At 32.4% G+C, this 14,565-nt stretch overlaps 1 protein-coding gene across 2 annotated transcripts; it reads left to right on the top strand.

Annotated features, from left to right (window-relative positions):
* Positions 1-5,048: 5,048 nt before the first annotated feature.
* LOC133182304 (uncharacterized) lies at positions 5,049-13,531 on the top strand. 2 transcript variants are annotated; one of them, XM_061317089.1, is made up of 9 exons: positions 5,049-5,145; positions 8,167-8,347; positions 8,766-8,807; positions 9,085-9,192; positions 9,878-10,006; positions 10,222-10,344; positions 10,618-10,950; positions 11,871-12,206; positions 12,482-13,531. In XM_061317089.1, exons 1-9 carry the CDS (start codon positions 5,098-5,100, stop codon positions 12,736-12,738), a joined length of 1,557 nt encoding a protein of 518 aa, XP_061173073.1. In that variant the 5' UTR covers positions 5,049-5,097; the 3' UTR covers positions 12,739-13,531. The 2 variants fall into 2 exon arrangements, with proteins under 2 accessions (XP_061173073.1, XP_061173072.1); XM_061317088.1 differs by lacking the exon at positions 5,049-5,145 and having other exon boundaries at positions 7,977-8,347.
* Positions 13,532-14,565: the final 1,034 nt, after the last annotated feature.

Genomic DNA, 14,565 nt, shown 5'->3' with positions numbered 1-14,565 from the left:
AAATTATTTTTTTGAAGTAACTTAAATCTAAAATTGCTCCCCCCGGCAATGAGGCTGGGCATCTTCTGTATAGAGGATTTTAGACTCATGCGAATAACGAACAGTTAATACAACAACTATAGGTCTACTAACACCACTCGTACCCTGTTTAATCAATTGTATACTACTCTATCAGATATGTGACTGCGCATGGCCGTAGAAACCGGAGGGTGGGGGTGCCCCCAATAATTTTGCCGATATATAGTATACTTTATAAAACATAGCTACTTTATGCTTGTGCCCTCTCAATAATGACCCTTTTAACCCCCAATAGGTTTATCTGACCGTTATCCTGTTTATGAAACCCGGAAATTTATAACATGTACATGCATATATACAGATAGAGGGAAACATTTGAAAGTAGACCAAAATAGCTTACACACACACACAAAAAAAAAAAAAAAAAAAAAAAAAAAAAATAACGAAGCAAGACATCTGCGGGATTTTTTTTCCTTATTGCAAGTTTTAGTATTTTTATTAAAAATTCAAAATCCTCTATTACCGGTCAACTTTTGAGAAAAGCTCACAACCCAAATGAAGCATGGGAATATCTGAGGTACCATTAATTTTTCTGAACAAAACCTTATATTTTAATTCACTTTATTTATTTAGGTATACATACTTAATTTGAACATATTTTATTATGATCAATTAAATGGATTGGGCAGCAGGTATTGCCTACATACAATAAAGTGTATCAATACACTTATATAAAGTATGTTATATTACATATATTTAACAGGCACACAACACCAGTGAGTTGTATATATTAAAACATCACAAAAGAATTAAGCAGAAAAAAAGTTTAAGCAGTTGCCTGTTTAAAAAGAAAAAAGAATAAAGAAAAATGGAATATACATGCAGGAAGATTAAGTAATATAAACGAATTTAGAGAATTGTGGTCTCCCGGTGTCTTAGTGGTTGGGATGCAATTATTTATGGCAAATTATTACTAACTTGTCTGTGCGTCCTGTCTTGTCTGTCCATCATACAAACAAGATTTAAATTTTTGAATGAATCAAAGTTACCGCGTAGATTAAAGTTTATTAAAACTGCATCGAACTTCAAGATCAAAGTCATGAGGCCAAATGCATACAATCCGAAAGGTCTTGTCACAAGTAACACAACATGAAAAAATATATTATATATTATTTTTTGCAGACAGGGCTACAAAGTGACCTTTAATTTGACACACGTAGGCTTTGAAGCTTGTGTCAACAAGCTAGATAATTATAAATTAATCCCTAAGGAAAGATAGTCCTATCTCTTTGTCTTTAAAGTGTATATCTTTTTCAAAATGCAGATTTCTTTTGAATGCAATTCTTTATTAATTCAAAGATAATAAAAAAAGTAATGCATAGTAGATTTCTTAAAGTCACGTAAGATTGGATGCCAAAGATCGCGTGTTGCTATGTAACATTTGAAGCTAATTTCTTCCTTCGTAATTCTAAAATCAGCCACGTGTGTTATATTTGTTTTTTTTTTCTGTTGTTACTTTAAATTCACGCCCGTAGAATGCGGGGGGGGGGGGGGGGGATAAGGGAGGACCCGTTTCCCCTCCCCCAACTTTTTCCTTAGTATAGTATTTTGCTATAGTAAATTTTCCTTTAGATGCTGTAGATGCTGGTCCCCCCACCTCCCCCCCCCCCACTTTTTGATATTGTAAGGTCGAGCACTGGCAAATTCCAGGATTTGGACAGTAAATTAGTTTTTTTTTCTGCTTGTAAGATAATTTTGGGAAGTCCCCCCTTTTTGGTCAGTTTAGGTTTTTTGCTTGTCAATTTTTTTTTTTTTGGGGGGGGGGGTAGCCCCCCTCACTTTTGAAACCGTTGCTACGGGCCTGACATTAACTTTAAGGATACATTCTATCCTTGAAATGAAACGGAATGTATACTCACATAAAGTCTCACGTTCATTTAAAAGCCAGACAGAGAAAAAAAAATCAAGATGATATAGACCTTGAACTTCTGACCTTCAACTTGATTTTAATTTTGCTATTTAAAATATTTTTGCTTTGTTCCTCATGAAGTATCATTTATTTTCGATTTTAACATGCAATATAGACTTGACATTCGGTTTATGTCCTTGATAATCAACATATAATAACACTCAATAAGTGAAAAATCAAATAGGTAAATTTGAAGTCCAAATATACATGTTATCTGGAAATGAGTTCCTTCCCCATAACATGGTGCTCATGACTTTTGAATGATGATCTTAAACAACAACAATAGGGATCTTCCTCGAATGATTTGCTATCATTTTGAGAGTATGAACCCAATAGAGTAGGCGACGCCAACTTGGACATCAATGGTAATACATAATACACTGCAAGTACATGTATTATTAAAAAGTTCAAGGATCACTGATTCAAATGCAAGGTAATAAGAGTACGTCATTCTATGTAAGGATTTGCAATTTCATATAAGAGATCTGGCAAACATGATCACAGACCCTCTAAACTTTGTATAGCAAAAAGGTTTTCTCTAAGAAGCAAGTTTGGCAAATCTGGGATTTCATAGATGAATGGTTTCCATTGCAAAGGGTTTCAAAGTTGGAAAAATGAAAATTTTGAAATACTTCTTCTAAAAGGAAAAGGTATGGTAGCGGCCGAATTTGGCCCCCTATTTGATATAAAAATCAAAACACAGTTAAAATTGCGATAGTTTGCAATTAGGAGCCTTAAATGATGCTTGTTTTAAAACCAGCATTAAATTTGATTAAAAGCGTACATGGAGGTCGCAAGAGGGTGAGAAATTTTACCATTTTACTGAATTTCCTCATTTTTGATGGAATTTTGTCAAATTTGAGATATTTTTACTTCGGCAAACAAAGAGCACAAGCTTGCCTATCCGTGATTTTTATGCACAAGATATATCTGATGCTAGTGCATGATATATGAAATTGGTAGATAGGCAAGCATCTGCTCTACGTTTTCTGAAACAAAATGTGCTCTAAAATTGTCGAAAACTAGAATAAAAGTAAGAAAATTCATAAATTTATGTTTTGTGACTTTCCTGTGTATCATCAATTCTTATTTACAACATCACATATTCAGCAGAGATGCAAAGAGATTTTTGATGATGTATACTATCTAAGAGACACCCCCATCCAGAGGCCAAAAACGGGTCCTACCCAATCTTGTTTTTTACACTACTAATAAATCGTCGAGATAAATTGATAAACTATAATAATAACAGTTAAAAACAAATTTATTGACAATGTTTTTTTCTTTAAAAAAATAATGTTTAGGGCGTTAAGTCAGGTATCGAACTTTTCACTGTGGAAGAAGAAATGTGAGGTGGACGATTAGTCAAGTTTTTATAACGTCACAAACTCTTGAAGCTGACGATACTTAACATATATGCAAAAGAATGAAGAAGCAACATTTGGACAAAAATCAAATAATTTCAATACTACAACTTAAAACAAGACGCTTCATAGCAAAATGGCTGTTGAGATTTTTAAAAGAAGCATGTTGGATGTTAAAAAGATTTGTAGATGGAACTAAAAATGCGTGCTGAAAAGTAACGTCACAACGACGTCAGTAACGGCGTCAGACAAAACCTAACGTTGTGTTCATCTTAATATTTTTAAAAGTATTTTATATAACTGCATGAAATTTTAAGGCCAAAATCAAACTAGACAGGGGTATAAGTATATCAAATTTTGTTGATAACATTCGATTATTAAAGATTTTATAGCAGTTGTTACATAACTTTTGGATCAACTCTCGTAGGTGTGTGAAAAAGGAACAATTCATTGGCGAGCATGCTCATACTTTAAACCTAATTTTAATCGTATTCTTTTAACCAATAGAAAGAGATATATATATATATATATATATATATATATATATATATATATATATATATATATATATATATATATATATATATAAAATTGATTTTTAATTGTTTTGAAATACGTTATGCTTAAAAATTAAAAAGGGAAAATAAATGCAAAATACATACATTAAAATGAAATGTCTTCATCTCTCTACTACGTAATTCAAGTTGTATAAAAGGTCTACACTGAAGATCAGACAATTAAAAAAAATACAAACAAAACATATCTGAGGTACATATAATTTATCTTGGTTTCATTCTAGACAACATTAGCGTTCATTATACTTACATCAGAAGTTAACTATGTATGGAAGATATCATATAGAAAAAAATACAACACCTGTTCAACTCATAAATAATTTAAAAAAATAACATAATCGTCTTAAACTCTCAAGTAACGTCATCTAATAAGATTTAAACAAAGAACATAATATTCAGGAAGAAATCATCCCTTCTGAGGGGACATGAGTCAGTGCGTGCTAGTTTCTCATTCAATATGACAAATGGCATCGCTGCAAACTGAAAATACTACAAATTCAGAATTATTTAACCAACTAAGTTTCCTCCAACAAAATTAGAATTTTGAACTTGCAACCTACTTCCTCTTGAATCGTCTGTCCATTTACTTTTATATAAGAAGAAAAACATGGTCGTAAATGATATAGAAGGTAGAAACAACAATTCAATTTTTCTTGAAAACACACCTTGCTCTCATCAATGTGGACCGAATCTTAATCGAAAGCAAATTGAATTTGAAGGGACTATGTGAATGCTTATAGGCGAATTGATTGATTGTAATGACAAGACAGCAATATGCGGAAACGTGTACTAAAACAATGTCTGACAACGCCTATGGATTGAAGCCATTGACCTGTCATATGGCCTTGTTAGACTAAGAAAAATTAACTTTGTATCCTATCTTTAGAAAATTCATACCAATTCCTTGTTTGTTTGTTTTTTTTAAAAATGAAAGATTTCGTTTATTATTGGATATTTTTATGAAGTATATAGGTAGAGGATTTTCGTTTATAAACCGTGAATATCTGTTATCTATTAATTGCTTTAGAGAAAACTGATCAAGCGTGCAGCATTGTTATCACTGCAGTGCGATCGGGCAAAATTTGGAGATTTTATCACTTTTTAAGCATACATGCCCTGAGATCTCCGTGTTTTGTCTATTCAGAGGTATGTCTACAGTGTAAAAACAGGCATGGGAGAGCCATCTGGGCATCCTATCGGGAATGGTCAGTCTATTAACGTAAGTACTTTTTGTAGATTTATAAATTTATTCAATAGTACGTATGTCTATGTACAAAAAAAAAATCATTACATATTTCATAAATCTTTTATTGCTTTTAGATAAGAGGAAAAATTCAAAAATCATCGTGATAAATTAAAAAAAAAGATTTTAAAGCTGTTGCGCGTCACTTTTTAATTTTCATTCATAATTTCAAAAAAAAAAAAATTGCATTTAAAATCAGCACATGATTGATTTTTTAATCAAGGCTTGTCTATTATTTTGAAAGAAAAAAATGATAACGCGGGGGGTACAAGGCATCAGTAATAACTATATATGCATCTTCGACTGTAAAGAAATCAGCTTTTAAACTTAGTGATTAATAAAATACTTTTGTCATCCATAGGGAAAAATTGCCAATAAAAAAATTCTATGAAATTCTGTCGTCAAAGAAAGAAATGCCTACATATGTAAATGTATCTTCGTTTGTAAACTTCGCTTTTAAACTTGGTGATTAATGCATTGTATTTGTAATCCATAGGGAAAATTGCCAAAAAATTATATAAAATTCTGTTGTCAAAGAAATGGGAAAAGAGAAAATAAGAATGGAAAAAAAATGAAAGGAAAAAATTAGTGATTAGTTCTTTGTGCAGGGGTCAAACCACTTTTACCACTAAGTCACGCAACTTGCAACAAATTCATGTAATTGCATTCAAATTTTAACCCTCTGACGACTGGATTTGAAATATATTCCATATTTTGCAATGCCTCTTTCTAATGAACGAAAGTTTTGTAATGATTATTATTATTTTTTTCATTTATTGGCATTTTTCTCTTATTCGTCCAAACAAACAAAAATTCTGAAAGAACGTTATTTTGAGATAAGATGCAGGAACATTACGCATTTAAGTTCTATGAATTATTTTTTCAACAATTAAAAGTATTTTAGAATGATACTGCATGCATCACACAAATCCAAATAATGAAAACTTTCTGTGATATGTTTAATAATAAATTATTTACAAAATCCGCAATCTTTTAAAAAGCGCTTTCCGGGGTGTAATGTGAAATTTAACTACAGAATTACAGCTGCCAGAAGTTGGTAAAACTTTCAAACATTTTCAGACTTTTTTCCCGAACACCCCGTTACGCTGACTGATTGCGACCTACTGACCACATACTCTGTAACAAAATGTTCCTGATTGCCGAGTTGATCTTTATGCTCCGTTAGGTTTTTGCCGAAGGGTTCGAAAGATTATGGAGATAGCCACGTGGTTTCATTTATTGCTCATCATGAAAACTTTGGGTGAATTTTTAGGACAATCTTAACCATTCTTGGAAATATTTTCCCGATTAAATTAAGCAGAAAGTCAACAAGTTTCATTACTATTCGTATGATATGTTTAAATCACAAGATTTGGGATTCAACTTAATTTAACGTGCAAAATACCTTTAATTTCAAGAGATTTTAAGAGATAAAAAACAATGAAAACTAGTGTAATGAACCCAAATTGCCATACATACGTATAATTTTAGTATAATGATTGTCAATTTGGGTATGGCTTATAAATTTATGACCTTGTATTGTCAACGTGAATAAATCAAGCAAAACCATTTTAATTTTATTCAATATTTCCGTCTTCGGTTGACCTATAGAGAAAAAAGACGCAGCACTTTATACAGGAAATTCGAAGACAACGGTCACAAATTAACTTGTTAAACAGGTGATTATAATTTTCAGCGAGATTTTTTTTTATCTGAAATACTACCTCGTACAATGACCGCTTGGATCAGATATCATTGGCTCACAGTAAGTACACACGGACAGTATATTATTTTTTGTGTACTGTTTTAACATTTTGACGATAGAATGACAGCTACCGCGTGGAGATTAACACATCTAATATGTTTTTTCTTCTTGTAATACTGCTTAATATTCCAAAAGTGTACAGAAGTGCAAGACAGATCACAGACAAGAGTAAAGGCGTAGTCAAAACTGTGACAGCTCAAGATGAAACAAAATACCCTTTAGAAAAAAAAATATGCAACCATTAAATGTCAGCTTAATGATTTCTTTTTTTTTTCCCCAAAATATTGCATAAAAATCAATCGTGATAAATATTACGATCATAATACAGAGTTAAATGAAGATATTTCCTGAAGTTTAACAGTGCTTTCCAAAGCATTCGACTAACATTACTTGCAGCCTGAAGACAAATAAATCTCTACAGAAAAATGTTTTGTTTAAGTTGGACTCTGTTGACTAACATAGACATGAATGACAAAGTTATAGGCATATTCATATAAAAACTAGTATTCATCTAACAAACACCTACGTTGAAAGTGTTAAATGATTCTTTTAAATAACTGATGAATGACAAAAAGACTAGTAAACAAGTAATCATACATAATATTGGATAATCAATCAAATAAAAACAATGCATATCACTGCTCTATAGATAATAGTTAAACAACGATTCTAATTTATTCATACCAACACATTTAAATACAAACCAGATACATCCTTCATTTGCAAGAAATAATGGAATAGAATTCTTATATGCAAAAAATTCAAACAAATTAGTTCTAATTCTGATAGCAAAATTTGTCACCTTTAACCTAAAAAAACGAAGACCGCATACCAAATCTTCACACGTCTACTGCCTGGAATTTATTGTCATGTCAAGCATGTAAATCATACTTATATAAAATGAATTCATAAATCAAGAGAATCCATATGTTATTTAAATCGTTAGATTAAAACTTTTTGTACGCCTAATAAAGCTTCCATAAATAAATCTTATACACACGCCTCTTAACATCATGTGCGAATGGACACGAGTTCATTGTGTCGCTAAATGGTATCGCACAACCTCTTGGAAACCGCTATTTGGCTCCCTTGGGAGATTTTGAAATGCTCTGATTACTCAACTAGCACTGTTTTCTGGAATGGAAAAAAATCAGGATAAGAAACAACGTGATCTTAAAAACTATTGCAGACATTTATTCAAATTTGTTCACGTTGAAATGAACGTTTTGCAGGATTGCACTGCTAAAGCAATGAAGTCACGTGACGCACTGCAAAGCAACGTTTTTACGAGGTTTAGGAAACCGAGGGAAAATAGAACACGCTGGTATATCCTGTTTGCAGCAGCAGTTTTGGTCACTTCTTTAGCAGTCGTGGCAATCACTTTAGCAATTTATTTTGGAACTGGGAAAGACAGTAAGTCATTAAAAATCAATAATCTTATTTCTTTCCTTCATTCTTTTATTATTTATTTATTTTCTCTTGTTGTTCTTTAAAATTTGTTAAAGTCTGTAGAAATAAGCTCATCTAAAAACACGGGGGCTGGTTAGGGGGGATGCAATTCGGTACAAAAAACATTTCCACTATCAAGTTTTGCATAATCCTATGGTTTTATGAATATGGTTGACGAAAATATTTGTTAAAACCAACTGACATGCTTAAAATATTCAAGTTTTACGTAAAGGAAAGTTGTCACATTATCATTGAAATCCAATAATTTGGAACTTTGCAGTTTGTCTAAGATAAATAACGTTATATTTTGTGATAAACAAAAGCCAATGTTTTCTGGGAATTACCGCTATAACTAATTTATGCAATATTCTTACAAATTTAGATGTAAATTCAGATGAAGGACAAGTTGAAACCATTCGCCTTGGTAAGATTTTTTTTTTATTTTCAGAATTTGCTAAATACATGCAAGTCATTTATCGTTATACAAATGTATAAATAATATTTTCAGAAGTGCATGTATGTCCTCCATTTTTTCTGTCTTGAGATCACAAAAATATAATAAAACATACATACACGGAAAAGAACACTCAATCAAAATTAAGGTACATGTATTCACTTAATTATAATAATCAATTTCCTAAATTGTGGTCGCGAGTGTAATTGTAAATTTAATATACCTACAATGTGTGCACATATTTCAGGTCCAGATGCCCAAGACTCTACAGACAGTCCCTCGACAAAGGGTCCATTTATCACCAAACTGACCTCTCATTACCCATCATCTACCTCAAAAAAGGCAACCTCTCAAGGTACTTAACATTATCATTATTGTAAAACATAAATTCCTCATATTTTCATGATATGCTTTTTTCCTGTGTATGATTGGCCGGTCTAGAACTCCAATCTCATATAATCTGTAAATTCTACAAATCAAACACACACATAATTTTTTGTAACTAACACATTAATAACTTATAGATTAAAAGGGATAAAGCTGACAGTATGACATCATTGAATTAACTTATTAAAATAGGTAATGTTATTCTTACATAATGAAATAGACCATTCATCATGAAAAAGAATATGTCCATATATATTTATATCTACAAATAAGGTCATAAACTGTTCATGTAAGAAACCAACCTGTTGTTTCCTGGTTCCTCTCTCGTGACGAATGCCTGGGGCAGCGTGTGGTTATCTGGTGTGACATATTTGTAATTAACGATGTTACTCTAATGTGTGGTTTTGAACATAAAATTGTAACAAATGATTATGACATGAATTGGAATTTAAAGAATTGTCCATTTATATACAAAAAATTGTGGTTTTAACACAGTTCCAATATTTTACAAATATAGCCCTTTTATGAGGTCGATCCATAAATATATTGACCTCAAAAAAAAGTATACATATTGTATATACTGTGTATATACTCTGATGATATTATTCCTTCACAAACATACTTAATCTAAGTGGTATAAGAACATCTTTTAGGAATCTCTTCTGACGATACGTACACGAAATCTGCAACTTCTCATGTGCATAAACAGACGACTAAGTCCAGAAGCAGCGAGTCAACGTCTGCAAGTCAGACGACAAAATCGTCACACCGTTCCACCACAGGTAATATATTATTTTTGTTTGTAACTGCTTCATTATTCTTTTTCTTTTAATCTTTTTTCAAGGAATTTACACATTCTATTGTAATGCAGTGCATTTACTTAGGAGAATACGAATATATGTATGGGAGAGTTTTTAAATACACTTTGCACTGATTCTCTTTACTTTTGGAACAGATCGGTTACTATAATTTACTTTTTGCATTAAATTTACTACAGAAACTCGAACTACCTCACTGAGTTCCCATACATCCGCCACCATTGCAGACGACCAAACCACAAAGGTCACCCAGTCCACTCAAGGATCCACGGAAACCGTCACAGAATACCCTCTAAGACCTAGTAGGCAATATTTTTTTTCTGATGATATTTTACAATTTCCTCTTATTTCAAACTGGTTGATTTACAATGCAGGATCTTTCAGACAAGTAAAATTATTAAAAGTTAAAATTAAATTTTGGAGCATATTCGTACCTCAGCTAACAACTCCACTGTTAATTAAATAAAACCATGGAACTCCCAATATTTACTTGATGTGCTTACCGATACAATAATTATCATCTGCATAGAATACAAGCAATTAAGAACAAACTTTCAATCTTTCTCTCCTTCAAGCTTTAACCGTCCAAACCAACAACATTGTGTTACCGTACTCAAAAGCCGTGCTCAGTGTCAGCTGTGTGACGATGTATGCCAGACAGTGGAGGGAGATGAGGATCTACCGTCAAATGGAGGGGGATTCCATCGTAAGCCTCGTTGTGGTCAAGTCATACATGGGCTCCCCGAACGTGGAAATTAACGCCAATTTTACGTCGGAGATAAGCTACAAAGAGGATGCCTTACTAGTAACAATTCACTCCAAGGAAGTGGACTGCTCGTACCTTGGAAACTACACCTGCTTGTTGGTACTCCCAGAAGAAACTTACAAGAACACCACCCAAGTCCAAGGTATGTAAAATCTTAAGATCGTTGTTCAAACAATTACTGATAATTTGAAATGATATAATTTTCAAAAATGTATCAAACATTCATCAGAATCAATGACAGGGGTAGGACATTTTACTGCCAGTTTTAATAAAAGCAATAAAAAAATTGAATAATCTTGTGATTTAAAAGGTATTGGTAAAGAAACGAGAGAAAATTGATGCACATATAAAAAAATTACATCGCAGAAACTTGGTCGATAATGTTGTGACATTTCCATAACCAAATTCTGGTAAACTTGTTTTCTCTTTGTAGCTGATAATCCATCATAGAGGAATGAATAATGATGTAAATTCCATTATTCATGAACGCTATTCAAAATTTAGTTCTTGATAAACATTATGCTTAACTCGACATACATGTTGCTTCAGTAAAAACAAATCATATATTTATTCATTGCATAATTTCAGTTTTAATAAACATGCAAATCGTGTGATCTATCAATTATAAGCAAACTATTATTGAATTTGCTTTATGTTTGACTGATATGCCAGAGCATTTTTAATTCCACAGTAAAATGCAATTACACAGCAGAAGTTGGTACCAAGATGCGGTTTTATTTGACTTGCCACTTTCTAAATACCTTTGGTTTGAAGCAATAGAAAACCCAAAAATAATGTGCATAACTAATTTCATAAATAAATTACGAAGACCAAGTTAGCTTTTCTGATCGACAATTGTCCTGCTAAAGGGGCGCTTATTTTTAACCGTTGATACTAGTAATGCTTGTTAAACCACACTGAAAGACGCTATATATATGACTCTGTATTTTAAATCAATCCGTTTATACTTGTATGATGCTATTTCTCAACTTTCCTTACAAAGCATCACTTTCTGCATTAAATAATTACAATTGTTCATTTATCAAAAATTTCTTCATCTAGCTCTGAATAAAAAAGAGTCAAAGCCTAAACTGACCATTTCGACCAGTGTAGTGGAGGACAACACTGCCACCATCACGTGTTCTATGGAGCTGATTGAACCGAACGCCACCATCACCTACAAATTTCGTCCGCCTGGTCTGGATAAGTACTTTAACCTTAGCCTGAGCCCAAACATTACTAGGACTTGGACAGGGTGTTCTCTCTTGATTGAGAGCACCCTCACTATGGTATCTAAGATGCACGATAACGGATCTGTCTTCATGTGCGAGGTGACGACATATCGTAACAACGCCATCACTACATACGTATCAGAAGCCGAATTTAACGTCATTCCAAGTAAGTAGACCCCAAAAAGCAAATTAGGAATACTCGTTGTATTTTAAATAAGAATTAAAATTTTTATAAATGTAAAATTGATTTTTATTTATTGGCGTTCTTTTATTTGAAAGTTAACATACAAATGTACTTAAGAAATGTTACAGTAATAATTGTTATTGGTCTATTTAAAATTAATTTCAAATACATGTATACCAAAGAATGATTCTTTATACTATATATTTACCCTACACATATGGTTACCTAATTCACATTTCTTTCCGTTTATTTTCCAGAAACGTTCTGTAATGACAAGAATGCTTACGCCATTTACCCTCATCCCTATGAGACTTGCAATAGCGTTGTGTATTGTTATATGAACAGTCCACAGGTCTACAAAATAAACTGTGGGGCCGGATACTGCTACGACACGACTAAAACTAACTGTGTGAAGGTGGGTTACACGTCAGTTCCTACCACCACCCCTACCGCCAACGCCACCGTGGTGGAGACCCAAACAACGGGACTTCCGTCCGATTCCAAAGGCACATAAAATGCCGGATATCTGATAGGAAAAATACATTATGTAATCATTGACGCCATCTGGCAATTCTGAAGAAACCCAAAAGTCAATAGAAGAGAAACTAATTTTCTCTTTATCAATCATTCCCTAAAAAAATAATATTGAAAAATGCATTTTTCTTGGGATTAAGGTTATTCATTGTGTTCATGACAACGTTAGACTGCGAGTGGTCGCCGTCTTTCAACGAACAGCAGCGACCGTCTTAGAATGGGCTTCTCGGATGACAATGAACGTTCTTGTTTCTTCAAACCCGGAAACGTTATAGTGATTAAGTGTATTAAGGTGAACATTTTGTGTAATTTTGTTTAAATTTAGTTCCTTCTGGACTCCTTCAAATCTGTTCATCAACAAGTCGTGTAATTAAACGTTGATTTATAAAGCAGACCAAAGACAACCTGAACATAAATGCAAGTCCAAGAAAAGTACATGGGTGACATTTATAGAGGAAAGCTGTGGAATTCTTAAAATAAGCACGAATTAATCACAGTGATAGGTAGAAATTATGAAACATCAATGTCATGGACCACTCTCATATAGACTTTTCTTTTTTACCTTGATCATGCATACCTAAAACTGTTAATTTATATTTACATACTGTCAAAATGAAATCCAACCGTTTTGTAGTCCCTTCATTATTATGTGTTATGCATAAAGATTACTAAACAAATAGTTTGCACTTTACTTTGTTTTTGCTGTTTAATATGTGGCATCACATCAAATATATGTCAGGGCAATGTATGTATAAATGTCTTCTATCGTCGTAAATTTGTGTGTGTTTTTTTAATGTCATTCATTAAAATGCATTGAAAACTCACGATGTTTAGATATACTTTATTTCAAGTTGTGATATACACGTACTTCGATATAAAGTACAAATTTACATATCAGTGAACAGAAACATGTGCATAAAAAGCATTATCTTCATCAGAAAAAAACAAAAACAAAACAGAAAGTAACAGAATTTCAAAAGGGGGGCATGTATAGGCAAAACTATACCGTATAACGGGTATTTTCTGCGGTTGGAAATTTTTGCGATTTAACCCCTAAAAGATAGCAAATTAATTTCTGCGTTTTCAATTTCTGCGGTTGCATTATACCGCAAAAAATTATTTACTGGGTATGATCACCAATCTCTAAGAATTATTAGATAGCTGCCATGTTTACGTTTTATAAATTCATTGAGACATATTGATCAAAGTTGCATGAGAACTGGTATTAAGCTATTAAGCTTAATTAAACTACTATCTTTCAGTTAGTCTTTGTAAAATTATGTCGAGTCCCAATTGAAATGAATTATTGCAGTATCGGTCCACCCAAACAACAATAAAAAAATCTTTATTCTACATTGTAACAAACGTTTTATGCGATATATTAAAATATTTAATATATAGATAATTAATGCATCCAAGCCATATTCTAAAAAATACACTTATAGATAATTGCCATCAAAATTAATCTGGTGTTTATATTTTAAGCTCAAACAAACAGTTGCATAATCAAATAACCTAAAGTTGACCGTGTACAATCACAGGTGCCATGTGCATTGAGGCGTAACTAATCCTGTCAGTCGTCTGCATTGTGTGAAATTCACGAGACAATCAAGCCACTTTGTGTATACAAGCAGTAATTATGGTCTCCAGATAAAACACAAGATTGAAAAAAGTGTTAAAGAAAAAGCTACTATGTGTTGTTTGCAGCTATCGGAGTTTGGACTATTAATTGCGAAATATCTCTTAGTCATTTACATGTACATGTATATCCGTATAAAGAAGTACATGTAGGTACAAGAAAAAATGT

Source organism: Saccostrea echinata, unplaced genomic scaffold (assembly GCF_033153115.1).
Source record: "Saccostrea echinata isolate AGI-Se365-2 ecotype Australia unplaced genomic scaffold, CSIRO_AGI_Sech_v1 ptg000009l, whole genome shotgun sequence".
NCBI classification, from domain to species: Eukaryota; Metazoa; Mollusca; class Bivalvia; order Ostreida; family Ostreidae; genus Saccostrea; species Saccostrea echinata.
This window is presented reverse-complemented; position numbering and strand designations above follow the sequence as displayed.

Bases quoted from the DNA above. Each gene is read 5' to 3' on its own strand.
- LOC133182304 (XM_061317088.1), top strand. From the start codon at position 8,074: ATGGAAAAAAATCAGGATAAGAAACAACGTGATCTTAAAAACTATTGC. The intron at 9,193-9,877 runs GTACTTAACATT...AACATCTTTTAG, and splicing joins AAAAAAGGCAACCTCTCAAG to GAATCTCTTCTGACGATACG. The intron at 12,207-12,481 runs GTAAGTAGACCC...TTTATTTTCCAG, and splicing joins CGAATTTAACGTCATTCCAA to AAACGTTCTGTAATGACAAG.